The 27,154-nt window shown below is 38.5% G+C and overlaps 2 protein-coding genes across 3 annotated transcripts in view; one reads left to right on the top strand and one right to left on the bottom strand.

Moving 5' to 3' along the window:
- The window catches only part of cpped1 (calcineurin-like phosphoesterase domain containing 1), a 61,463-nt gene extending 50,566 nt beyond the window's left edge, over nucleotides 1-10,897 (bottom strand). For both annotated transcript variants that reach the window (XR_008631749.1, XM_020924221.2), the window contains exons 1-2: nucleotides 10,708-10,897; nucleotides 2,687-2,896 (exon numbers count right to left, since the gene is read on the bottom strand). Coding sequence is in view for 1 of the 2 variants with exons in the window: in XM_020924221.2 (XP_020779880.2) it covers nucleotides 2,687-2,896; nucleotides 10,708-10,774 (277 nt within the window). In the remaining variant the exon portion in view is untranslated. The remainder of the gene's footprint in view (nucleotides 1-2,686; nucleotides 2,897-10,707) is intronic.
- Nucleotides 10,898-12,375: 1,478 nt separating this feature from the next.
- Nucleotides 12,376-27,154, top strand: part of shisa9a (shisa family member 9a) — a 142,728-nt gene continuing 127,949 nt past the window's right edge. Inside the window, exons 1-2 of the mRNA XM_020924424.2 lie at nucleotides 12,376-12,896; nucleotides 16,534-16,640. Coding sequence (XP_020780083.2) covers nucleotides 12,376-12,896; nucleotides 16,534-16,640 — 628 coding nt within the window. The remainder of the gene's footprint in view (nucleotides 12,897-16,533; nucleotides 16,641-27,154) is intronic.

The raw sequence follows: 27,154 nt of genomic DNA, 5'->3' as shown, positions 1-27,154 counted from the left end.
ACATTGACTAGTATGAAAGTGGTGTGTGTGTGAATGGTGATGGTGGTCACAGGAGCCAACTGCGTCAATTGGCAGCCTCACTTCTGTCAGTCTGACCCAGGGCAGCTGTGGTTACAACAGTAATCGAGTGTGGAGTGAATGAATAATGGAATTGTATGGAATTGTAAAGTGACTTTCAGCGTCTGGAGAAGCACTATATAAGACTGATGCATTATTATTATTAAGATAGATAGGTTTAAGGCCATACAGCAATGCATTTATAGCCTAATTCATCAGCCGGTTTCACTTTGTGGAAACCATCTGACCTCGCAGTTTTAGAATTCGTTTGGTTGATGGTAGGCGAGCAAACTTTTTTTATTTAACCAATCAGTGCTATTTTGCTGTGACGCATGTAGTGTAGTGCGCCGCTAACGGGACTAACTAGTATATTAAGCTTTTCCCAAATCCTGTAGGAAGAAGGTCAATAACATCAATCCCCTTGGTAAAATTCACCATTCTTTTTGTTCATCGCTAATTGTCTGGTGCCCGGACTCGAACTTCCAAGGTTCTAGCAAACCGTCTTGTATATTCCAATTCCTTACCTAGTTGTTGGAGAGAAATAAAATTGAGCGGAGGTACTAAGTGGCACCAGCCTGGCTACTGCATTTAGGCAAAGCATTAACTTCTCTATGCATGGAATCAAGCAGGTAAGCAGACCTTCCACCAAAAAGTTACATAGAGCACATTTAAGTTAACTACTTTTTAATCGGTGAACTGAGGAGCATCGTCACTGTTATGCTTTTATTAGTCCTCTTAATCCTGCCTGTCATCTCACGGGCCATAAAAGAATATCTAGGGATCTGCACACCGCACAATTGTATATATCCTTCAAGGTCCTTAATGTTTTATAGATTAGAATTCTATTACTGTCACACTGAGCTATATGGGTGTATCAAAACAAGAGAATAAAACCTTTTACATAACATTCAATTTGAAAGATACTTGATTTATTGACTGTGTAATTTGCCACTTCATAGTATTTTGTTGGCTGCCTCTAATTCCAATAACATACCACATAATGAGAACGGGGCTGTTTGTCATTTGCGCACGCTGTAAAACCGTTTGACTGGTGAGCACTCGAAAATGTGTGAAATGTGGAGTCACCGCAGTTAAATGTCATCTCAGAGTCTCTTTAAGCACGTATAACATCTGCACGAGTGGATGTTCCGAAATGGGTCTCATGGGGGCGCTACTGCTTGATTCGGTTTGAGTGGGAGAGGTGACACAAAGAGTTAAGGACCCACAGCATCTGGGAGTTTATGTTCAGTGAGATTAAGATGGTAACGGGTAGACACTTAAGCATATGCCAGTGTGGAGTGTACTCATTGTCCATACAGCGCTAAAGAAGAGCTGCCTGTAAAAGAAGGTAGTCCAGGCGTGTGCTGTGGGCTGTAGCTATAAGAACACAGCAGGTGATTTCGAATTATTCCGAGAAACAGCATGAAGTCACACATTTATAAATACAAGGAGGAAAAAACGTATCTATATGCTAAAATCAGAGGTCGCTCAAGTTCGTCAAATGTAGTTTTGCTGTGCTTTGTATAACCATGAAGCATATTGCAGATTATAGCGCACTGACAGCAAGATTGAATACTACTATTATGCTTACCTTTTTGTAGAAATACTTACGATAATGTTTTATGGGGAACAGTTTGAACCAGATTTTGTTATTTTGCCAGATGACGAGACATCTGCCACAGACTTTACAGGCAAAGGCTGTCCAGCACGCCAGATTTAGTTGTACTTGCTTGTAATTACTTACCTTAAAGGGCTCATATTACACTATTTTTTGATCTGTTCTAATGTCATTTCCTCATCAAAAACAGACCTGGAGTTGTGTTTTGTTTCATTGTTTAACACACAAACCCTGGGTATTTAGGCTGAGATCCACTGTGTTTTTTAACTCCATACACCTTCACTAGAATCACTTGGATGATTTCAGCCCAGGAATGGCCAATCTCTACTGACCTAAAGATAAAGGTAGCTGTTAATTTGAAAACTACTGTTTCATCGCAAGTGTTTTGAGCTTTGGAGATGTAGACAGCCTAATAATAAAGGTTAAAAAAAGGGTTCCTGAAACGTGTGAGAAACAAAACACAACTCCAGCTCTTCAAGGCAACGATATATGCTGTTCAAACATTTCACAACTTTCCACTTCAATCCCCTTTTTATCTACCTTGCTATTGAGAAACTTGTATGTATGCTGTTTTTCATTCTGATTGCGATTAAATTTGTGATTTATGTTTTAATAATCAGATTCTGTGAAAAGTCAAGAAGAATTGACAAAAGACTAAAATATTAATTGACAAGCTAATAAAAGAATCACTTTCTAGAATTCATCATATAGATAATTAAACTACAGGGTCAGCAGTTTTTATCCAGAATAAGACAGTTTGTTTGAGCAGCTTTTGCGATTTGCTAATTGCAATTCAAATTTTGATTAAAATACAATAAATTTTTGAGCCCTTCTTGAAATTATTCCTGAACATTTCCAATGGATGTTCAAGTATTTACAAGTTGGCAGTTCAATCTCCTTTATTCATCTACCTTGCCATTAGGGAAGCTTGTACACAGTATATGCAAGTCATTCTGAATAGATTAAATCAAACCAGATCTTTAACATGCTTCTGTACGTTGTGTCTCTAACCTGGCATGGCATGGACCAGGTCTCCACACAGCACCATGAACCTGGGTCTGGGCTGTAGTCTGTTCATCGCCTCCACAGCCTGTTTGGTGAGCTCCACTTCCTCCGCCCACTCATCTCCTTCTCCGCCCTCTTTCCATGACTTCATCAAGCCCAGCTGAGGGTCTGCACCCTGGATGAAACAGAACGGACCTCTCCACTCCCCCTCCACATCTGGAAAAACAACATTATTTACCGAAGGACCGTCAGGATCACACGATATGTATACACGATACAACATTAGCACAATATGGAAATACATGATAATCCACATATGTCACATGGTATTCTGAGATACAAGTTTACTTCCTCTAAACTGTAAACATGTTTACGTCCTCTAAATTCTACACAAGTTTACTTCCTTTAAAAAGTACCATCTGAAAATGATTTAGCAAAACATAGAAAAACCAACAATATCAATACTGTATCACCAGATTTACTATTTCTGCACACCCCTACCACTGACTAGCCTGATTCATCAGCTCGTTTCACTTCATGGAAACCGTCTGACCTTGCAGCATTAGGATTTGTTCGTTCAACGGTAGGCAGGTACTTTTTTTTATTTAACCAATCATTGCTATTTGGTCGTGACATATGTAATGAGCCAAAACCCGTAGGAAGAAGGGCAATAATGTTTTTCCCCTTGATAAAATTCACCAAACATTCTCTTTGTTCCAGCTTTAAATCCTCGGTCTCGGGAATCGTTGCCAATACAGAATGTATGTCTTCGTCTACATCCACCATCCACCGTACTGACCGTTTTATTTACAGTTGTGCTGTACCACAAAAGGGACCCAGACAAACACTTGAGTTTGACGTTATGGCTTCATAGCTCTTTGCTGATTGTAGACCACACACTGGCCAACTTCCAGGGTTTCTTGCAAACCATCTAATGTATTCCAATTCCTGACCTAGTCGCTGGAAAGAAACTAGAAGAGGCACTAGGTGGCACCAGCCTGGCTAACCACTGACAAAGTAGTAGCAAGAAAATCCCAACAAACCATATTATTTATTATTAAACAGACAATATCATTAAAAGGCATGTGCTGCAACAACTAGAATTAAGTAATAATTACTTTTTAATTACTAATACATTTTTGATATCGATACAATGCCCACATCTGAGTCATTATCTACATATCAATACTTCGATATCAACTCTCCCATCCCTAATAAGTAGAGATAGACCGATATATTGGCAGGTATTTGCATTTTTTAATGAATTGGTTACAGGCCTTAAATCTCCAGCACAGGTTGATATTTTGTTTTGAATACACACAAAGCTTTATTTGAACACCTTAATGAAAACAGATAACTTTGCAGCCGTCTTGAAGGCTTGTGGTAAATAAAGGCACTGTAGCTGATTTTGTTGTAAATTAAAGTTACATAATTTGGCAAAAATAATCCAAATCGGCTCTATGCAATCAGCCAAAAAATACCGTCAGATCTCATTGGCCATCAGTTGTTCTGGACTCTAAACAATTGGCACCGGCCATGAAAAACACACCGCTCAAATCGTATCATATTACAACAAAAATAATGCAAATCTTCTCACTATTGCAGAGAACACACATCCACGATAAATAATGAACACCAAAATATACTGTTCCAACTATCATTTACTCAACGTTAAATACATATAGTAATTACTGTAAAAGGCCTACAACATGGATGAAAATAAACACACAAAATTTTACTATGTTCTTTACTATGCTTCTTTCCCGTCACCTTGAAACAGGAAAACTGAATTTACTGAAAGTGCTTTTGCGCGTTAACACCATCTTTGCTGATTGCGAATGCCCTTTAGATTTATCTTCCAGAGCAAACTTTTTTATCTCAAGTCCGTGCGCATACAGTACAAAGACATAAAAAGCCAGAGAGATTAGGTGTCATCTCATTGCATTAGTCACTGGGCAGAAGGCATTTCATGTAGAAGCCTTATATCCACTCTTGGAGCAGACGCGACCCAGAGGAAGTAGTAGTTCTTTATGATCCTGGTTGAGACGTGGGTACTGGAGGTCCATGGGGAATCCAGTGCCCTGTCTTGAATTGAATCTGTGCGTTACCATTGTTCAATAATTAACAAGCGACTACATGTAGACCCGCGAGTGGCACCACAAGTGTTTTACATAAGGCTGATAGTGTACACGAGAGGAGCACTACAGCCTAATGAAACTCAAATGTTCATTAACAAAGTGGGCTCTCGGAAGGTAGCAGTGAAAGAAGGAGCATTACGCTTCTACGGGGAATTAACAGCTAACACATAATATATTTAGATCTCCATGTTACCTTTTATTGTTCTGATAATGCTATATTTGCTGAGAACAATGTTTTAAAATGTGTAATTGGTTTCAGTTTTGTCTTTGATGCTGTGAGTTTCCCCTTCTTTTGATCTCACTCCCCCTTCAGAGCGCTACCACACACAATCAAGCGTGCATTCCACTACTACACTAAACTACGTACTGAACAGCACATCAGGTTTGTGAAGTTGTAGGCCCAGGAGAGATCCCTAGATCACTCAAACATGTATGAATGGCTCTTCACTCTGGAATGTTTTTGATGAGTAGGGTTAGGGTATCATTAAGAAGTTGTCGATACGATACATACCTCGATACATAGGCCATGATACAATACGTTTTTCAATACAGTGAGCTTTCGATACGGTATAATTCACATTGATTTGATACGGTTCATTGTAAAAAAGGCTAAATCATGTTTATGATACTAAAAGTTTACTAAGTCTACGAAGTTTGTGCAAAGATAATTTGAAAAACACAAATTTTACTCATCAAAATAGTGAAAATGTCAACACTTTTGTAGCTCTTACTCAAACTAATTTAGTAAAATGTACCAAAAATTACTCTTGGTGATATATCAATACAGCAGCCCATGATACTGATACTGTATCATCACATTAAATGATACGATATATCAATATTTCAATATTTTTGCACTCCCCTATTGATGAGGGAGCAATGTTGTAACATGTTAGAAAGCTTGTCTTTAAGGATAAGGCCAGGTATTTGGAGCGAACGAGAAAACGTGAATCAACTCATACACTCATACACAGAGATCACCCTGCAATAAATAAAAACAACATGCTTTATTAGAGTGGCTCACAGGCGCTGGGTATTATGAAACCTTATGAAACCATTGTGGTAGGTAATAATGTAATAGTAATGTAAAGAAACAGGAAGGACTAAACAAATCAGACCTCTGCCCAGGCATCAGGGCATCCTGCGATTCAGACTGGTCTAAAAATATACTTTTCTCAGACAGACATCTTAAAATGGTACACACAGTTTGAGTCACAAATTAGTTGTCATTGACCTTTGAAAAAAAAAAGGCTAAAATAAAAGTATTATTAACTTTTTTTTGTATGTTTGCTGTCTTAAATTATTTACAGTTGTTACATTAAGGGTCCTGGGATTGTCCATTAATGTTTTTTTTTCTTCTTTCTCTCTTTCAAGGTTTGCCAACTCTGCTTTAATGAATAACATGAGTGTTCAAAGTGCAATGACACTGATGTATTTTGGTCTGTATGAGGGTAAAAATACATCTCAGTTACTTCAGTTGTGTGGTACGTTTAGGAGACTTTTGAATTTTTATTTGTCATATTGTTAGTTGTCAAGGATAAATCCAAATAGAAAGCAAAAGCAAAAGCATCTGTAATGCGACTAAAAGCAGAAGTGCGTGTTCCATCTGTATGCAATGGAGAAGCTCTCACTGTGGGCTACAGCTCAGCTCTGTGTTTAACATGCTCCATGTGCAGCACACTCCCAAATGAGTCCTGTCCTCCAGAGAGACAGAGAGAGAGAGAGAGAGAGAGAGAGAGAGAGGAGGGGTGCTTCTGGGAAATACAGGAGATCTCCCCTCAGCCTAATTGACATTTATGAACCCAACAGGGATGACATGCTAACTTTTATAATGATGATCATCTTCAAACTCCATCAGGCATACCAACTCAGCTTTGATCCAGCCTTTTGGAAGTCTTACAGCCAGCAGGAAGGCTGCAGATTAGTTAAGTTAAATGTAACTTTTCTGGAGGGAGTTGGCCACCTGCATGTGTCCATCATGGACATACTATTGCTTTGCTTAGAATATTCCACAGTATGAGATCTGAAAAACTTCCTTGGCCTGCTTGTTTCCATGGAATTGTTGTTCCTTTGACAATAATCTGTCAAAGTATAGCATAAAACTTATTTATTTCCATGGAGAATGTAGGTACCCAAGTATGGTTTTAACAAATGATTGACCATATGTTTTATTTTAATTTCATGGCCACTGCAGACTGTGGCATAGCAATTTATGGCTGATATGCTCTGCTGATATTTTTGGGGTCGATATGTAGGGCAGGTTTGGATTATTTTCCACAAATTATGTCATTTTAAATTTATGACAGACTCACCTACAGTCCCTTTTTACCACACGCCTTTAAGAGGGCTCTATAACTTTCTATTTCCACGGAATCATGCAGGTGACACAATACCTCCAGGCAGTTACATACAGTACTTTTAATGATGAGAAGACATAATCATAATCTATATTTGTTTTATTCAAATTTGGTCTATTCAGACTTAATGAACTACATCAAAGTCATTAAAAACTTGTAGTATGTAGAGCTACGTTATCCACTCTACTTTAACCAGAGCCTTCGAAACTTGTAGCTAAATCTGGTCTGTGCAAAATATATTGTGCAACGTTCCTGTCAAATAAATAGATAAACAGACAAATAAATATATAAACAAAACTCTGCTTTACCTTTAGAGATTCTTCATAGACATAAAAACACTACTGCGCATACCAATCTCCACTGACAAAGCAATGGAAGCGCGTGCCCCAGAGTGCGCGTACCAGCTGAGCACAAGTTTCACACAGGAATTGTAACTATTTCTCAGGTGGCAGACGGCGACACTGGAAACCAAACTAATCATCGTTTCACATGAGAGCACCAGGGGCCTGCTCCAGCCACAATAATCAAATACTCCACATTTCAGTTTTTACACCGACTTTGCCCCCGGAGTTCTTCCCTCTGGTATAAACCGATTCTTAAACCCGGTTGGTGGTAAACAAATTAGCGTGTAGGTGAGAGTCAGTAAACATAAAATGAAACGACAAAAGCCAACTGTGATTTTTATACCTTCTTAAAAGTGTTCAGCTGTGAGGTAAAGTTTTGAAAAATGGGCGGGAGTGTAAAGGTCATGTTGTTTTGTATTTGAGCAAAATTTGTTTCACAGTAAAGTACAACTCTTGAGGTCTAAATATGTTCACTGCATGCTGTCTGCTTCTAATTAGAAAGCATTTGGTTGTTTAATAATCAGGAACTGTGCATTAGCATTGCTGTTAGTGTTACCCTCCACACTAGTCACTGAGAGTTGTGAAAATCGCTTATAAACTCAAAATAATTGGGATGTTCAGAATGCATAAGCAAGGAATACATTTGGCCCACTGCAAATTGTTTAAAATGAACTTGTGTAAACGTACATATAAAATAAAAGCCCATCATAGTGAGAAATATAGTTTGAAGACAATAAAAATAGTTTAGGATGTAACCCTAAGATGAGCTCTGTGTCTCAAACAGATCACCTGCTATATCAGAAATAATGTTCCACACCCCAAACCCACGCACAGAATTCTCAGTCATTTGGCCATAAAATTCATTTGGGGCCGTTCCATGGGAAACTGGCAGATTTAAGAATAAAAATTCAAGTCAGTTTTCATGGATTTTATTCAAACTCGGCACAATTCGTGTTTATATATGAAATATTATCTCAGTGAGATTTCAGTTTTGTATTTAAAAATGTTTGAGTTTTGGGCAGGGTCAAAATCACACCTAGCAGAAAATAACAACTTCCGTTAGCTTAGACTTTGGACTGTTTGTGGTAAATTATTATATTTTATTATAACATTTTATACTTTTATACAATGTCAGGTCTTTTTTATGGTCATTTTAGACCTTTTTTAAGTGGCAAATGTTTGACAACTTAAAAACTCTACACTCAAGAATCCTATTTAATTATTTTACCCATCCTTTCAGCATAATTTGTACCAAATTTCACAATCCTGTGAGGTGTGTGTGCACGGAGTGGCATCTGAACTCAGACTGAAGCAGGTCCCATAATAGATTAGTACAAATGGCCATCCTGTTTTTTGTCAATAAAAAACATAATATGTCCAAATCTAGTGGTATGACCTCAGACGTGTTCAGTGTGTTTGAATATAAAAAGTAAGGATGCTAGCTGCTAACATTTTGTCCCTATCCAGGGTTTTATCACAGACTTCACCACCTGTCCGTATAACATGAAGTGCCACACATAACATTATTAACCACTGTACTCTACTGTGCCAGTAGCGTTAAACCTGAGACAGGACCACATGAAAATGAAAATCCATAGATATGAGCGCAAATTTCACTAAATAAGTACAAGATTATGCTTCAATAAATAACAAGTGATTGAACTCTAAGAGAATGATGTCACTGATCATGTCTCACAATTACAATGATGTTGCTTTACACTCATGTTACATTGACCATATCTTACACATTTATAACATATTGTCTAAAAAGAATTGATATACGTACAAAATGTGTATATGAAGTATAAAATGTTGCAATAAAATATAAAAATTTACCACAAACAGTCCAAAGTCTGTGGCTAAAGGAAGTCGTTATTTTCTGCTGTGTATGATTTTGACCCCGTCCTCCTTTTAAACCCCCCAAAACTCAGTTTTATAAAAGATACACAACTAAAATCTCACTGAGATCATCTTGGGGTTTATTTGAAGCTGACAAATTGGGCAAGTTTTCTATTCAATGCTAATGTGTCACAGTCAGTTACTTTGTGGAGAAGATTTGTGCTTGAGATTGCAATTTTTAAATATTTATTTCTATAAATGGTCTAATAACTGTAAACAGAAATAGATAAACCTCTCAAAGGTTATAATGTTACATTCCTTATCATGTTTGAATTCTTTGTTCCTGATTTCGTGACTATGTGACACTGTATGTGACTATAGCACCACTTTCAACAGACTCAAATCATTTCACACAAGATGGGTCCCTCAGAAGGGGTTCTGGGGGACCTGACACTGAACGGGGCCAAGTTGAAATAAAAAAACCCATACTTGTAATGTCCCGAAGTGTGCGCTAATGAAAAATCATAGTAAGAAAAAAGTGGCAAAATAAGGGTGGAAGGTCCAGCGCCAGACGATTATACTGTTTTTATTACTCAGAATTATCCCGCACTAAAATTAGGAATGGGTGAAAAAACACGAATGGACTGTAAAATTACACAAAAAAGTCCAGAAATATCACTTTGTACTATTTATACTATTGTCTGGGAGATTACACTAGACATTATTTACAAAAGTTTGAATTATAGATGATATATGGAATATTAAAATTTGGCATATCTCCAAAACCTCATCTGTGACATTATACATTTTCCAAACTAAAACATAGTAAAAGTAAAATATTTGAAGTAGTTCATTACTAAGCATGATTAGGCTTCTTTCACTTCTCAATTGGCCACAAGTAAAAGGTCAATTAAGGTCTTGTAGTAGCGGTAATCAGTTCTATGGCTTTTGTAACAGAAGTTCGAGTAGCTCAAAAAGAATCAAGTAAAGTAAATTTTTTACAGTGACTACGCTTCAGTGGACATATTAAAACGATGTATGACAGACTATTAGATAAGCACAGTGTTATACGACTGGTTTAAAGCAGCTGACAATACTTCTTTCACACAAGACAGGTGTTATGCAAACTACTGCCAACGCGTTAGCACTTAGCATCCCGTTAGCTCCCGTGTTAAAGGAAGTTCAAAACAACCTCAAAATGACACAGATTTTGTTCCGTGCATGTTTCTAGGTCACTTCTGTAACTTTGCAGAGCCATCGGCGCTTGTCACAGAGCCGATGAGAGCGCACCGAGCTCAGGATAGCTGAAGGGGTTAGCTCGGAAGTTTGGCTAACATGCTAATACTTACCTTCAGTCAGCCCGCGGAACGTGCGCTGCGTCGCCCTGAGAAAGATATCCGACTCGTTGACAGCCATGAGTCCGATCGGATGCGGTTTGTTGTTCAAAAGTGATGTGTCCTCCCGTCTTCTTGTCCTCTGCCCTGTGTCCTCGCTGTGGGACTCGGAGCTCCGCCGCTCTGAGTGTGCGCACCAGCCGGATCCTCCCACAGCGGCCCCCAGTGACGCTATCGGGCAGTACTGTACAACCTGTTGAACCAGTCTACTTCAGACGTGTGAAAATGCACATTGCGACACGTTTAAATAACACATAATAACATATTGGATTTATCTGTATTATTTTATCAAATCTAGGGCTAAAACTGTACTTTATTTAATAGTCTAATTAGTTTCCCTGACACGTTTTCAAAGGGCCTCTCTCCATGGTGCTGAAAATCCCTGGTCACTGTCCAAGGTCCCCCTATTGCAAAGACATGAAAGATTAGGGAATAAAATAAAATAAAATAAAATAAAAATATCTTGCATTAAAACTAAAATAAGATTCCAATTATGCTTGATTATTGGTAACCATCTTGAAAAAAATATGTTGGTACCTTCAAATTAGCATAACTGTTGTGAATCATACACATATTTTATACCAGGAGTGTCAAACTCAAATTCATAGAGGGCCAAAATTAAAAACTGGAACTAAGTCGTGGCCAAACTAAATATTTATTGAAAAATTTCAACCATATCTGCATGTTTTCTCTTCTTTCGAGATACATGATGTTAAACCTTTTCTTATTAAAATAAATCTTTAATAATAGTTTTGCTTAAACACTGAATCCAGAACATGCATAATATAAAATAATAACAAAATATTAAATAATGTCTCTATAGCTCTAATACAGATTTGATATGATCTCGCGGACCAAATATATTTATATTGCGGGCCAAATTTGGTCCCTGGGCCTGAGTTTGACATGTCTATTTTATACTATTTATCATTATACGATACAAGTTTACAAGTATATGTACCTGTGACTATGTGCCCAATAATTTTAATTTCAGTAAAAACAAATTTTGGATAGAACTGTATGCAATAGGCCTTAATGTAACGTGTCCAATTGATTCAACGCTCTATGAAAATCCCAAATGACCAGAAAATAGGGAAAAACGAATTAAATATATTTATTGTCATATTTACAACAATGGTTCAGTTGTCTTTATATTGTTTCGTTGCTCAGAATTACGCTGTGAGAATTCTTCAAACAATGGCCACCACCTCCAAGTGTAAAAGCGCATGAATCTCTCTCCTTTGTGTCTCTTTCTCGTTTATAGTCTTCCACTCTCCAACGTCTGCCTCTCTCTCCAAACCGACTCTGTTCTCTCCTCCTCCTCCTCTTCCTCTCCATCCTCTCCCGTGCGCACCAGGCTCTCTCTCTTTCTCTCTCTCTCTCTTTCACCCGCCACTGTGCGTAAAGAGCGCGCCGATGGATGTGTCCAAGTCATGCGCTCCTCACAACACCATACGGTAGACAAGAAGAGGCAGTAGTTTAGAGCGAGGGAGAAAACTCAACGTGATCCTACAGGTTTATTTCGCGAGAAGATGCCACCGCGCGCCGCGTTTGGATGTACGTTCCTGGACTTTTCGCCAGACACCACCTCTCCAAGTGTTTTCGCGTAACGGGGAAAGCACGATGCGAGGGAAATACGTCTTTCTCCTGGGCTTCTTGTTGCTCAAACTCACGGCTCTGGTGTGCAAGGCTGACGGAGAGCCGGGTCTTCTCGGCGGGTTCGTGATGATCGCCACCTCCAACGGTTCCAGGGAGGAGGAGGTGAGCGCGTCCGAGGAGACACCGCACGTCGAGGACAAGTGCAGGGGCTACTACGACGTGATGGGCCAGTGGGATCCGCCGTTTATTTGCAAAACGGGCAATTACCTGTACTGCTGCGGCACCTGTGGCTTCCGCTTCTGCTGCTCCTACAAGCACTCGCGCCTGGACCAGAGCACCTGCAAGAACTACGACACTCCGGTGTGGATGAAGACGGGCCAGACGCCGTACAATAAGATGAACAAGATGCGAGACAGCACCAAAGACAAGACGAACTTAATAGTGTACATCATCTGCGGGGTGGTGGCGATCATGGCGCTGGTGGGGATTTTCACGAAGCTCGGTCTGGAGAAGGCGCACCGGCCGCAGCGAGAAAACATGTCCAGGTGAGGCGCGGGCGAAGGCGGACCAGCGCGGTGCGTCTGTGGAACGGAGTGCGCTTGTTTACTTGGAGAGAGGAGCGAGCGGAGAGTGGAGAGGGGAGACAAGAGAGTAGTTCCCATGAAATATCAGATGTAGGCGACTGTTGATAGAATCGAGTAGAGCGTGTCGTAAATAAACTTGTTTTAGTGACATTTTAGATTGATTCACACTAAGATTAAACTAAGCCAAACTGACATTTTTTGTGTGCTATTCCCAGTGTTCGAAAGTAAAACTGTACCGAAAATACGACTTCAGAATGCACATTTTGAGAGACTGTATTTTGGTACAGTCTTGGTGTTTCATTTGGTGGATTTCAAAACACAATTGCTTCCCTATAATCAGAGAAATGCATTGTGGTACTTGATGCAAATGAGGGTTCACATTCTCCAGCATAAGGGAGCAGTTGCATGCATGTATTATTTTTTCCTTCTCTAATAAGTGGTAAATACATGCATAAAAACACTTAGCTGTTTCAACCTTATGTTCTGTTTACATCCATAATATAATGCCTTTCAGTGGGAGTATTGTAAGTATTCAGATTGCAGTACTCTGTAAGAAAATACATCAAAAATTACAGAATACTTAATACCTGCATTCCAAAGTATTCTTCCCTACACTGGCCATTCCATTCTTAAAGCTGCACTATGCAACTTTTCAGGTAGAGGGTCCACAACCTAACTGTCTCCATGGAGACGTTACTGCGTTTTCTGGAATGTTCAAAACTTTGTCACAGAGCATTAAATGGATAAAAAGTATTATTATTGATTAAAAATACCTTAAAAAAACATGCGTTCTCATTGTCTGCGTAGTCGCCTCTCCGCAGATCTGACCAGTAACTTGGTTTGTATCTAGGGCTGGGTATAATTAAGAAGTTGCCGATACGATACATACCTCGATACATTGGCCATGATATGATACATATCTCAAAATGCACTTGAAACAATGCACTTTCAATTTGATATGCTATATTTCAAATTGATTCAATATATCTTTCAATAAGTCTTTGTCAAACCACCTCTTGTGCAAAGTGAATATGAAATACACCGATTTAACTCATCAAAACTGTGAAAAAGTTTCCTTCCTCTGAACAAGCAACAAAACTGTAGCCCTGTAATCACATTAAACAATACAATATATAAATATTTTGATATTTTTGCACACCCATATTTGTAGTGTCTCTTGCTTGCTTCTTTGGAAATGGGTGCGTTTAATGCCGTGCTGTAGAAAGTTCCATGCAAAACAAAACATCTCCATGGAAACAAGCAGTTGGCGAACCCTCCACTAGAAATGTTTCGCAGTACAACTTCAATGGTGTAATAAAGCCAAATTGAAATCACACAAATCACGTCAGAAATTCGTGATTATTGCAAACTTTTTATTGTATTTTGGTAATTCTACAAGAGAGCAAACAAAACGTCAAAACGTAAAACTCAATGACTGCACTGTGAGCTGTTTGAATGTGTGAAAATACATAGATACAAAATGGCACATTAGATTGTTAGCTGTAGTCAGTCTTGTAATGCGTTTGACTCCACCGGCTACAATTTCTACAATGAGTTCCCACTGTTAATAATACGATATCGCGTTTGTCAAAGTAGCATGGGTATTGTACAAGACAGAGACTGAATTTAAGGTGGAGTGAGAGAAATGGGATGTCTTTAACGTACTACAACACAGTGTGGATGAGCTGCGAAGTATATGTCACTTTCAATAGACTGACTTTATCCATGCGCTTCTCAAATTGCCTGCATATTGGCACCATGTGTTTAAAATAGAACACAGAGCCACCAATCAAATCAGTTTTTCGTGTTTAAGAACCCATTAAAATACTGTCATGAAATACTACCAGGATTTCAGTCTTTAACATCTTTCAACATCTTGACATCTACTATATGGTCTTCAAATTGCACAAATATAAAACTTCTAGAAAAATCCATTTACGAAGCTGAAAGAAGCAGGGATGCATGTGGGGAGTGAACTCTGGAAGTCTTATCCAAAAATGAGTTACTACTTTGTGAACATTTTGACAGGTCTAAAATAAAAAGGCAGGAAGGAAGTTATGTAAGATCTATGTATTTTAAAGAGAGCGTATTACACTGTTACTGGGTGGGTATTAACTGCTAACACATAACATATTTAGATCACCTTGTTAGCTTTTATTGTTCTGAAAATGCTATATTCACTGTATAAAACCAGTGTGCATCCCTTTAACGAAGCGACTGCACATTGCATCAGGTTTGTGAAGTTGTAGTGTATTTTTTTGTATCATACTTTTGTATATTTATGGAAAATAGTTGCGCAGGAGCATAGGTGACGTGACTGTAATGCTTAACCGTAAGAAGGGATCAAATAGAGCCTGGGAAAGATTGCTAGATTACTCAAACATGCATGGATGACATCTAAAATTTCTCCAGACATGTTTTTGGTGATGGAACAATATTATTAACTGGTACGAAGCTCCTCTCTTCAAAGTTTAAAGGGACAGTCCGAAATTTTGGACATAGGACTTCATTTCCTAGTGAGTGTTGGAGACATGTGGAGACACTTAAAAAAAAATAAAAAAAATCCATCCAGTCCTTGTATTTGTAGAGGTCGCTGGTGCTAGGCTAGTGCCTGTCAATGGCCATAGTTATCCTGCCACTAAAAACAGTCTTACCCACTCCACAAAACACCCGAAGCAAATCTATTATTAAACCAGAATGTTGATGTAAATGTTTGAAATGAAACTAACCTTGATTCACATGAATTGCGAGATGCTGAGGGACTATTCTCTATATTTCTTTGCCAGTAAGATAGGTGCTCAGTGATATCAGTCCGCCGCTGCCAAGCTTTCCATCTGGAAGCTCAGACAGAAATCCTTCAAATGCAAGGTTGGTTTTACTTCTAAAATTATTCTATCAGCACAGATAGACAGTCTAGCGTAATAATTCCTTTGCCTTGGGTGCTTTGTGGAGTGGGTAAAACTGTTTTTGGCAGGCTAACTATGGCCATTGACATGCACTAGCCTAGCACCAGCGACCTCTGTAAATACAAGGACTGGATGGAATATTTTAAAAAGTGTCTCCATACATCTCAAACACTCTGGCTCACTAGGAAATGAGGTCCTATGTCCAAAATTCTGGTAACTTTAAAGGTGCACTGTATAACATTTCTAGTGAAGGGTCCACCACCTGCTTGTCTCCATGTAAATGTTATTGCTTTATCTTTGCTTTATCTATGTTCCACATTGTAGATTAAACCTACCTATCACAATGGAGACATGCAGGTTTCAGGATTACTCTACATTACAAGTCAGATCTGTGGAGAGTGGCTCCTATTCACAGAAGGAATTATTGTATTTTTGAGCAATAGAAACACCCGTAATGAGTAAATGCTAGATAGATATGTTTAATGTCATACTGTAGTAAAGCAAAAACATCTACATGGAGACAAGCAGGTGGGAGATTCTCCACCAGAAGAGTTGAGCAGTACACCTCCAAGTTCAAATATTGAATTCTCAGATTATACTTTGCTACACAATCATTTCATTCATAATATTTCCACTCAGATGGTATACAATGAGTACTTCCTCTGACCTGTCTCACCTGTGTTTGGTGGCAGGGCTGTGGCCAGTGTGCTCCAGGGCGGGTGTCCCACTGAGCAGTTCAGAGGAGAGGAGGGGCTGGGGATGACCTCACAGCATTTTGTCTCCAGGACCACAAACCTGCGTAAGTAAAGCTGGCTTTTTTATATACACATGGTCATCAAAGGTGGTTACATAAAGAGGTGGGCAGCCAAAATTGTACCGTAACTAATAAATCTGTCAAGAGTTTAAAAATCAAAAATGGCGAGACAACTACTACACTGCAAAAAAGTGGTATCTAAGTACGTTCAAATGACTCTACTCAAAAGAAGATTTTATTTGAATTGGGTAGATTTTACTTAACTTTTTTACTTTTTTTACTTGACATAAAATGATCTACTAATGAAGTAAGTGTATTTTAGTTTTAGATTTAGTTTCTTATTTTAAGTACAAAGAGCTGTTGTTTTTCTTATCTTCAGTATAACTAGATGTGTTTTCCTGTTTCAGTTGCAAAAAGTCATGTTCCATTGGTAGAACATTTGATTTAATATTTGAAGTTAAAACCCCATGTGCGTAACTTTTTAGCCAAAAAGACCTCTTCCTGCTTGTTTCTATGGAAATGCTCCACATTATGGAATGAAGCTTCACTGTCTCCATGAAGAATGTTCCAAAATATGGTTTTAACGTTGTAATTCCATGGAATCAAGCAGGTGATATGCCAACTCCAAACGTGTTGCTTTACTGAAATTGGAAATGCAAAAGAAAAGAAGAGTTTGAGTCTAGTTTAGTCCCGATGTAGACCTGGTTTCTAGTCCTGGTTTGGTTCTGGTCCAATCCAAGATTAGTTCCAAAAAACCTGTTTAATCCAAATTTTGATATGTAAAAGTATGAACGCACCCAAAAACATGTGCGATTTGCTATTCGAATTTGAGCAAAAACTTAGCATTTTCATTACATCAGTTTCTATATCTATTAGGGATGTAACAGTAACCGAAAGATCGTGATATCGTATCGTCAAAGTTCTCACAATAATATCATGGACCATCACAATATATTGAATTACAAGTCTCTTTGCTTAAATTAAGAGTTATGGTGCAACAATAACTAAAAAAAGACAGAGTGAACTACATAGACCATGATCCTTTGCTCTTTTTCAGTGTAGACTTCATGAAGAAATAAGCACTTTTAAGTCTTAGTTCTTTGGATTAAATATTGTCAGGGCATTTTAAAAGGAAAAAAGTAACATATTAACAGTTTTGTTAGCCTCCACAAAATATCGCAATAAATATCGTACCATGAGATGTATATTGTGAAAACATCATACAGAGAGATTTGGATATTGTTACATCCCTAATCGTGAGCCTCCCAGCCATATTGTGAGTTTTCCCACGATATCATAATAAATACTGTGCCGAGAGGTTCATACAGTGACGATATTGTATCATGAGACTTGGATGTCGTTAGACCCCTAATATCTATATTCACTTGCAATACCTGATTAAATCTGGTTTAGCTCGACTGAAATTGGAAACACAAAACAAAGGAAGGCACAATATATATCGTATTTGATTGTATTTTTTTCTAGCTCTATGCTAGAAAAAGTTCAAATGATTTAATACTGTCAACAATAAAACGAGTACTACTTCTTTTATGAGTTATACTATATGTACTTAGATATCTGAGTACTACCCACCTCTTGCTTCTTGGCTTGTTACTCGCTGTTGTGCAGTGTTCGGGGGGTGATGGGGAAGTGGGTGTGGCCAAATGCACTGTAAACAAGGATTTCTGTATTGATATGTGCGCCGCTATGTTGTCTACAGAAGAATGGATAGAGCTCAGTGACCTGCAGATATACAAGAGAGCAGGTGCTGTTTTCCTCATGCATTTTGATGTTTGTCGGTATTGTAGCTTTGTGGGTATTCATTCTAATAAGACCTCTATGGCAGCAGGCGCCTCACACTTACCTATTGATTTCTATACAATATTGCTTTCATTTATTTACCTGCATGTGGAGAATAAACTGCGTGTCTACTTGTAAACTAATAAAATGGATGGGTCATTTCAGGAGGAATAGTCCAGCTTTGGTGTGGTTCTGGTGAAATTTTCAAACATACACTTGACTAGAAATGAGGTATACCTTAGTTTTGTATCAAAGGTGCATTGTGTAACTTTTCTGGTGCTTTTCTCCATGGAGATGTTGCTGCTTTGACTGGAATGTTTCACAGTATAGTATTAAACCTTTCTATCTTCATGGAGACCAAACCAGACCAAGTTACAGGTCAGATCTGTGGAGAGGCAACACCACTCACAGTCAGAATGTCTGTTTTTCTAGATATTTTTGAGCTATAAAACCACCTGTAATTGAATAAATATGAAGTAGAGCTGTTTAATGTCATACTGTGGAACATTCCAGGCAGAGCAATAATCTATAGCATTGTTTCCCAAAGACTGGGTCCAAGAGAGTTTTTTTTTTTTTTTTTTGGGTTGCCTTGTCACAATCTGCATGCAGATCTACAATATACAGTTCTGACACTGATGTGCATGTTGCGCTCTCCTCCTGCACACCAGATTGGAACATTCTACAAAAACGCAGACAGGCCCACCTATCTCATTAGAAATGTTGAAATGTTTTGTATAATTTCTAATCCTTTTGTAATTATTTTATTGACTATTTTGTTACAGTATTGCTGGTTCAAATAAATGTTGAAAAGAAAAAGACATGGGCTACATTTAATATCCAAATAGGCAACTAATTGTTCCATGAGACACAATCACTCAGTCAACAATAACATTTCCCCATTAATGTTCAATAATGGTCAAATCCTCCTTTATTTTAAGACTGACGAATAATGTCTATTGACTTGGGTCACGAAGATTTGTGACTTTTAAAATATGGGTCCCCAGAAAAAAAAGTTTGATCTGTAGAAACAGGAAGATCCACCAGAAACACAATGCACTTTTAAAGATGCAGTTATTTTATTCTTGTAAATGAATACATATGAAGTGCTTTATTGATCGCAAACCCAAAAGTGAGAGCTGAATGCTAAGAGTGGACTGACTGTGAGATAGTGGTCTACCCCTGGTTCACTTCAATGTATAAAGAGTGCGCCGAGTTTGAGTCCAGTTTAGTCCTGAAGCAGACCTGGTTTCTAGCCCTGGTTTAGTTCTGGTCTAGTCCAGGATTAGTTTCGATACATCTGTGAAAGTATAAATGCACCCAATTACACTACCGGTCAAAAGTTTTAGAACACCCTAATTTTTCCAGTTATTTATTGCAATTCAAGTCGTGCAAGTCCAATGAAGAGATGGAAATGGAACAAAGGTAAGAACTGAACAGCCAGAGGTTAAAAAAAAAGATAAAAGATAACAAAACACAAATCCAAGCTCTGCCAAAAGTACCTCAGGAAAAAACATGGAGTGTCTAGCAGCACAGTGTCCAAACTTAAACCCCTTCGAACTGATTTGGGATGAACTGGACAGAAGAGTGAAAACCAAGCAACCTACAAGTGCCACACATTTATGGGAACTTCTGCAACAGACTTGAGAAGAACTTTCTGAGGAATATTTGATTTCTATTGTAAAAAGAAAGAGCCACGAGTGTGTTCAGCTGTTATATCTGCCAAAAGTAGCTACTCTCATGAATCAAAAGTTTAGAATACATTTTGGTCAACGGTAAACAATAAAAAAAAAAAAAAAAACAGAAAAAAGTGTGGTGTTCTAAAACTTTTGACCAGTAGTGTATGTATGCAATGTATTTGATTTTCAAATTTGTGCAAAAACTATGCATTTTCATTATATCAATTTCTACATCTAGATTTACTCGCAATATCTAGAATCATTTTTACTAATGATGCTTTAAAGGGCCCATATTCCGCTATTTTCTGATCTTTGTTATAATGTTGTTTCCTCATCACAAACAGAACTGGAATTGTGTTTTGTTTCATTCACACATGTTTAACACTTAAATTCTGCATATTTTGGTCTTTCTAGTTCTTCTCTCAAACTGAAAACACTCTGTCCCGCCTTGTGATGTCATGTGGTGATACAGAAAGTGCTCATATACATTCATTGGATAATTTCAGCTCTGGACTTGCCAGTTTCTACTAAACAAATGGTAAAAAGTAGCTGTTAAATGGAAAAACTAGTGCTTCATGACATCACAAGGTGGAACAGCGCATTTTGAGGGTTATTCAAACATGTGTGAATGAAACAAAACACAACTCCAGGTAAGTTTTTGATGAGGTAACAACATTATAACATGGCTTAAAGGTCACAAAAGTAAATTCTATGTAATATAGGACTTTAAGGAGTTGGTCCATTCTATATTCTTATTTTTCCAAACAGCATTTTTTGTAATTATGTCATTTTTTTCCTCTATATCTAGATTTAGTTGCAATATCTCAAATTTTTGAGGCTTTCCAACTTCATAACTGAGCTTTTTCCTTTTCAAATGTCAACTTTCAGCTGTGACCCGGATATCCGCAGCCTGTTCCTCCCAGCACAGGCCTCGTCGTCAGTATAGTGAGCCTCTCCCTGCAGCCACAAGTCTTATTCACTGATTTATTTTGGTTGCACATGATATAATGAGGGAGCGGGGGGTACGTGGGTGTGCGTGAGTCGGTCCAGGAAGTGGCGATGGGTTTTGGGCTCGAGAGAGAGAGAGAGAGAGGGAGAGAGAGAGAGGGGGAGAGGGGGGCAGGGAGAAGAGGAGAGAAGACATGAAAACGGGCTATTTTTGAAAAGGTGCATTGGTTTTATAATGCATACATGTGGGGGTGGAAAGGAGCAAATACTCAAGTTACTATAATTGAGTAGTAGCAGTAGTAGTTGTTGGGGTACTTTTGTATTTTTAAAGTAGATATTTAAGGGTGTACTTGTACTTTTAGGCACCGTATCGCCTGCTCTGATTGGCCAGAGCTCAGAGAATATGAGATTTCTGGTTTCAATTTAACAACTGTACTTTGTAGTTTTGGCAGTAGTACTTTGTGTATTGACTAATTGATTATTAGTTCTGTAAGTTTATCTACCTTACATAAATACACTTTTTTTTGTTCTATTTTCCATCACTGAAACAACAATGCACTTGTCTATTTTAGTCCTGGTTTAGTCCTGGGTTAGTCCTGGTTTAGTTCTGGTTTAGTCCTAATTTTGTCTTGGTTTATTTCTGGTTTAGTTCTGGTTAAGTCCTGGTTTAGTTCTGGTTTAGTCCTAATTTTGTCTTGGTTTATTTCTGGTTTAGTTCTGGTTAAGTCCTGGTTTAGTCCTAGTTTTGTCTTGGTTTAATTCTTTCTTAATCCTGGTTTAGTCCTGGTTTAGTCCTAGTTTAATCTTGGTTTAGTTCTGGCTTAGTTCTGGTTTAGTTCTAGTTTAGTCCTGGTTTAGTCCTGAGTTAGTTCTGGTTTAGTCCTAGTTTTGTCTTGGTTTAGTTCTGACTTAGTTCTGGTTTATTCCTGAGTTAGTTCTGATTTAGTCCTGATTTAGTTCTGGTTTAGTCCTGGTTTTGTCCTGGTTTAGTTCTGGTTTAGTTCTGTTTTAGTCCTGGTTTAGTTCTGGTGTAATTCTGGTTTAGTTCTGGTTTAGTCCTAGTTTTGTCTTAGTTTAATTCTGGCTTAGTCCTGATTTAGTCCTGGTTTAGTTCTGGTTAAGTTCTGGTTTAATCCTGGTTTAGTCCTGGTTTAGTTCTGGTTAAGTCCTAGTTTTGTCCTGGTTTAGCTCTGGTTTAGTGCTGGTTTAGTTCTGGTATAATCCTGGTCTAGTTCTGGTTTAGTTCCAGTTTTGTCTTGGATCAGTTCTGGCTTAATCCTGACAAAATAAATTAAAAACAACAGGATCATGTAGAGTAGGCTCACTGCAACAGTTTTTCAATATAAAGTTAATCAGAGCCAGAGCCGATGGAACCAGGAGCACCTCCATGCTCACATCCTATGTCCATTTATATTTACAGTCTATATGACAAAAAGACTGGAATATGAACTGACAAAACTAAAACAAGAATCACATGTTTGTACAGATTTAAACTACAGCAATTTTTTATGCAGAATAAGACCGGAGATTTTGTTGTTTGTGGAGGAAATAATGGTACAAAATTTCAGTTCATGTCCCTTCAAGGCTTCCGTACATGCTCATGCCGACTTCCAAAGATCTGATGTGAAGTTTGGACATTCTAACAAAATAAAACTGAATTCCGTCAACTGGACAACGTTTTTAGCATGGTAATTCTGTTGAAATACCCGCAATACTCCTCCACCAAAAATACAACATCATCCACCATTTTGGAAACCCACTTTTTACCATTACAATACAGAACTTGTCAAACGCAGTCTAGATCTTTACGCTTACCCATTTTCTCCACCCAAACATCAACTTCCACCGCACCCTGTCATGTGCTCCCCCGTCCGACAGGTGCCATGGTAACGGGATAATGTTATTCAGTGCACCTGTCTCTGCGTATAAGCATCATGGTACTGTAGATGTCTCACTGTAAAAGGCACACAGCACCGAGACGAGCAGGTAGGAGTTTATAATGGCCGTGTGGTGAATGCGATGACAGCTGAGATTCTGTGGGATTTACGGATGCGTGGATATGTAGTCTTGCGCGGAGTCGAAATTGCGTCGATCAGGTGTCTATAAGTGGTGATGTTGTGGGGTATAGCAATGCAACAGACGTGATTTTTAGACAGATGATGCAAAGAACAGGCCCGTCAACAGAAATTTGGGGGCCCGGGGCGAGAAGCCACACATGGGCCCCCCTCTTTTATAAATGAATAGAAAGAGGGTCAAATTCTGGGCAACTAACACCAGAGGTGGGACCAAGTTGTCTTTTTGCAAGTCTCAAGTAAGTCTCAAGTCTTTGACCTCAAGTCCGAGTCAAGTCACAAGTCAAAGACAGGCAAGTCCAAGTCGAGTCTCGAGTCACTGGTTAAGTCCAAGTCGTTTGCTTTGAGCTTCAAGTCATTTCAAGTCTTTAAACCAAAGTACCAAATATATCATAGATTTTTGCAGTTAATATAATGTTTAAACTAATTTGTACTTAAAGAGTCTTGGTATATTTATATATGAGTATTTATATAAGCGTTGTAGAAATCTTTTTCCTTTTTAAATGTCTTGACAAGAGTGCGAATTATTACGGTCAAAACAAAAAGAATTAAGATTTAAGAGTTCTTAATAACAGTTAATTTGTGAATTAGTCTAAGCATCAAGTCTTTTCAAGCCAAAGGGCTCAAGTCCGAGTTAAATCCCAAGTCACTCACCTTCAAGTCTAAGTCGAGTCCCAAGTCTTTGTCTATTTTATCAAGTCAAGTCTCAAGTCCTAAAAATATTGACTCAAGTCTGACTCGAGTCCAAGTCACGACCCGCAAGTCCCAGCCTCTGCCTAAAACCCTGAAATCCGTTTCTATTTCAGTGTAAAAACCTGCTACACACATCAGGATAATTTGCCTGATTCATTTTTATGTATAATTTTTGACATTGTGGGTAAATAGTTTAGTTTACCAAGTGTATAAATGTATTAATCTTATCAGTCAGTGTCAGTGTGACTCTGAGCTGCTCTGTCACATCATAATAGTACAACATCACCACGGCAACAGCCAATAAAACAGAGCATCAGGGGCAGATGGAGTGACGGACACAGAGGCGCAAAATACAAACTCAGGAAACAAGTGGCAATAATGAGGTGACTTTATTACTCACATCGTCTAAAGTTAAACTGTAGCATCCTCATCCATATTATCCGTTAGAATTTGTCCTCCACAACTATTAAGCTCCACAAAACAGCACTATTAATCCAGTTTGAAGAGTTTGAAAAAGTAAAATAGGCGAGAGTGTTTACATCCACACAGTGAGGATCGGAATGAAGCTGCAGATTAGCAGATAGTGACTCTACTTTCTGTGTACTTTATCTCCAGCCTTCTGTGCACTAAAAATCATGTATCTGAAGTATTGCACCACATTTCACAAATAATAATAACACAGTTTTGTCTTGCACCTAAACTAGAAGTGCAGTGCTCTGAGCTTTTGAACATTTAAGAGTCTCAAAGCGAGTGGTTTTACTCTAGACAGGAAACAGCTGACGTGAGGTGCGCTCACAAGACCACACACCACAAACCTTTAGAGAGGTTTGCAGTATTGCAGTACACATTGTTTGAGCTATTGCTACTACGTGTACTAGTACTTAGTAATAATTAATGAACCCATATTGTGCAATGTTCTTATCTATGTTTTGCTGTTGTTTCCTCATCACAAACATACCTGGAGTTGTGCTTTGTTTCACTCAAACATAAGACACAAACTCTCTTCTCTTCTTAAGCCAAAGATGTTCATTTTGTCTTCTTATGTACATTAACTTCTTGGGTTCTTTTCAAAGACAATAGAGTAGAGTGTATTTGCCTTGTTGACATGTTTCGGCTGCTGCTGCAAGCCATCTTCAGAACTGTCACCGGTGTTAGTGGGGACGTGTCGTATATCATCGGTCGTAATGGATTGGAAAATAACAAGTTCAAATGCTGGGTCAGGGAGGCCATTGAAATCAGGAAACGAGGCACGGACAGCATTAACCGTGATGACGGAGTGTTCCTCCTTTCACACACTTGGGACACCCTCCTCCAGAGAACATTGGGCGACGGGAGGCGTGGTCAGTCTGAGCGACCTGCCAGGTCCATCAGGCTGACCACACCTACAGGAAGTAACAACAACTGATATACGACACGTCACCACCAACACCGGTGACAGTTCTGAAGATGACTTGCAGCTACACATCAACAAGGTAAATACACTTTACTGTATTGTCTTTGAAAAAAAAACCAAGAAGTTAAAGTTCTCTTCTCTCAAACAGAAAACACACCACCACCTTGTGATGTCATGTGATCATACAGGAAGTGTCCCACTTTTTAAACTCCATACACGTTCACTAGAATCATGAATGATTTCAGTCCTGGAACTTCCGATCTCTACTAAACAAAAAGAAAAATGCTGTTAACTTCAAAACTTCCACTGCATGACATCACAATGTGGAACAAAGCATTTAGAGGTTTTGAGATATAGACAGACTAATAATAAAGGATTCCTCAAACATGCATGAATGAAACAAAGATCCAGATATACTTTTATAACATTTCTTAAACCCCACAAGAGTCAGTTTTGTGTAATTTAAGACCTTTAAGATTCACAACAGATTTTTTTTTCCTGAATTTTTAAGCCCAAATGATTACACCTCCAAGTCTGTGAAGTCTTTACATAAGAACACTAGGCACTCGCAAACTCCCATTCCTCATGATGAAGCTGTATCGAAGCAGTATTCATTAAAGGCTTTATGGTGCATTGGGCTTGCCGCAGAAGTAGATGAATTGCAGTGTTAGGAGGTGATAGGGTCTTCTTTGAGAGAGTCTTTTATTATTATTTCTTTCCTACCACTGCTTCGGATGAGAAAGTACCATAGACTATCATGCGGGGCCATAATGTGCAATCAGGGAAAAAGAAGTCATTCTCCAGTCTACACAGCGGAGGATGGGGGCTAATCAAAAGACGGTGGTGCAGTGGGTTAAGCACTTTCCTACTGACAAAGAGGGTGTTTGTCCAAGTGTACAGCTGTGGTGCTCTTTGGCAAGACACTTCATGTATCAATCAATATTAAAACTAGTGTCAAAACTAAGCACTCATTTGAACTACTAATATTAAAATAATATCAAAATCATATTATGGTAATATTAAAAGTGCTCTATTTGATTTTTAATGTCTAAACTACAACAATGGTTTCCAGTGTATAAGCACTTTTTACAACTTTCAGAGAGAAAAGTGGAGTGAGTTTATCTTCAATAAAGCTAAAGTTGACAACAACTAAATGAAAACAGTTTATATTTTGAGCCAGACAGTTTAAAGAGGTCTGTTGTTCTGGGCCTCAGAGTTTTAGGTGCCCAAAATCGGAACCTCTGCCTATTAATAAATATTCGAGAGCGGGGCCATGTGAGGATTCTTGCCTGGGCTCCCAAATTTCTGTTGACGGGCCTAAAAATCAGTAGCCTGTTTCATCAGCCGGTTTCACTTTGTGGAAACCGACGGGTACGTGGGTACTTTTTTATTTATTTAACCAATTTCATGTAGTATGTAATGCACCGCTAACAGGGCTAACTGGTATATTAAGCTTTTCTCAAATCCCGTAGGATGAAGGTCAATAACGTCTTTCCTCTTGATAAAATTCACCAAACATTCTCTTTGTTCCGGCCAACACAGAATGTACGGCTCTTTGCTGATTGTCTGGTGCCCGAACTTGCACTTCCGGGCTTCTTGCATCATCTAGTGTATTCCGATTCCTGACCTAGTCACTGGAGAGAAATAAAATTGAGCGGAGGCACTAGGTGGCACCAACCTGGCTAGAAAATCTGTATTGAGACTTTTCCTTAGCATTGTACTTAGTATGAAGTTGAGTTAAAATTTTTATATCAGCAACACTACTATGTACAAAGGCATCCAGAATAGAAACCTATATATGTTGACAAAAGTGTACTCATTTGTAAAACATTGGTTGCTATGGAAATGATACCTGGCTTGACTGCAGACAGCAAAAAAAACAAAAAACACATATCCTTTCCTTATATAGAAACCACTGCTCTATAGCCTACTGGCCTTTTCAGCCCAGCTCTAATCTGACTAAAGATATCAGACAGC

The sequence above is a fragment of the Boleophthalmus pectinirostris genome, unplaced genomic scaffold (genome assembly GCF_026225935.1).
Source record: "Boleophthalmus pectinirostris isolate CB_2022bp ecotype Guang Dong unplaced genomic scaffold, ASM2622593v1 HiC_scaffold_14, whole genome shotgun sequence".
NCBI classification, from domain to species: domain Eukaryota; kingdom Metazoa; phylum Chordata; class Actinopteri; order Gobiiformes; family Gobiidae; genus Boleophthalmus; species Boleophthalmus pectinirostris.
This window is presented reverse-complemented; position numbering and strand designations above follow the sequence as displayed.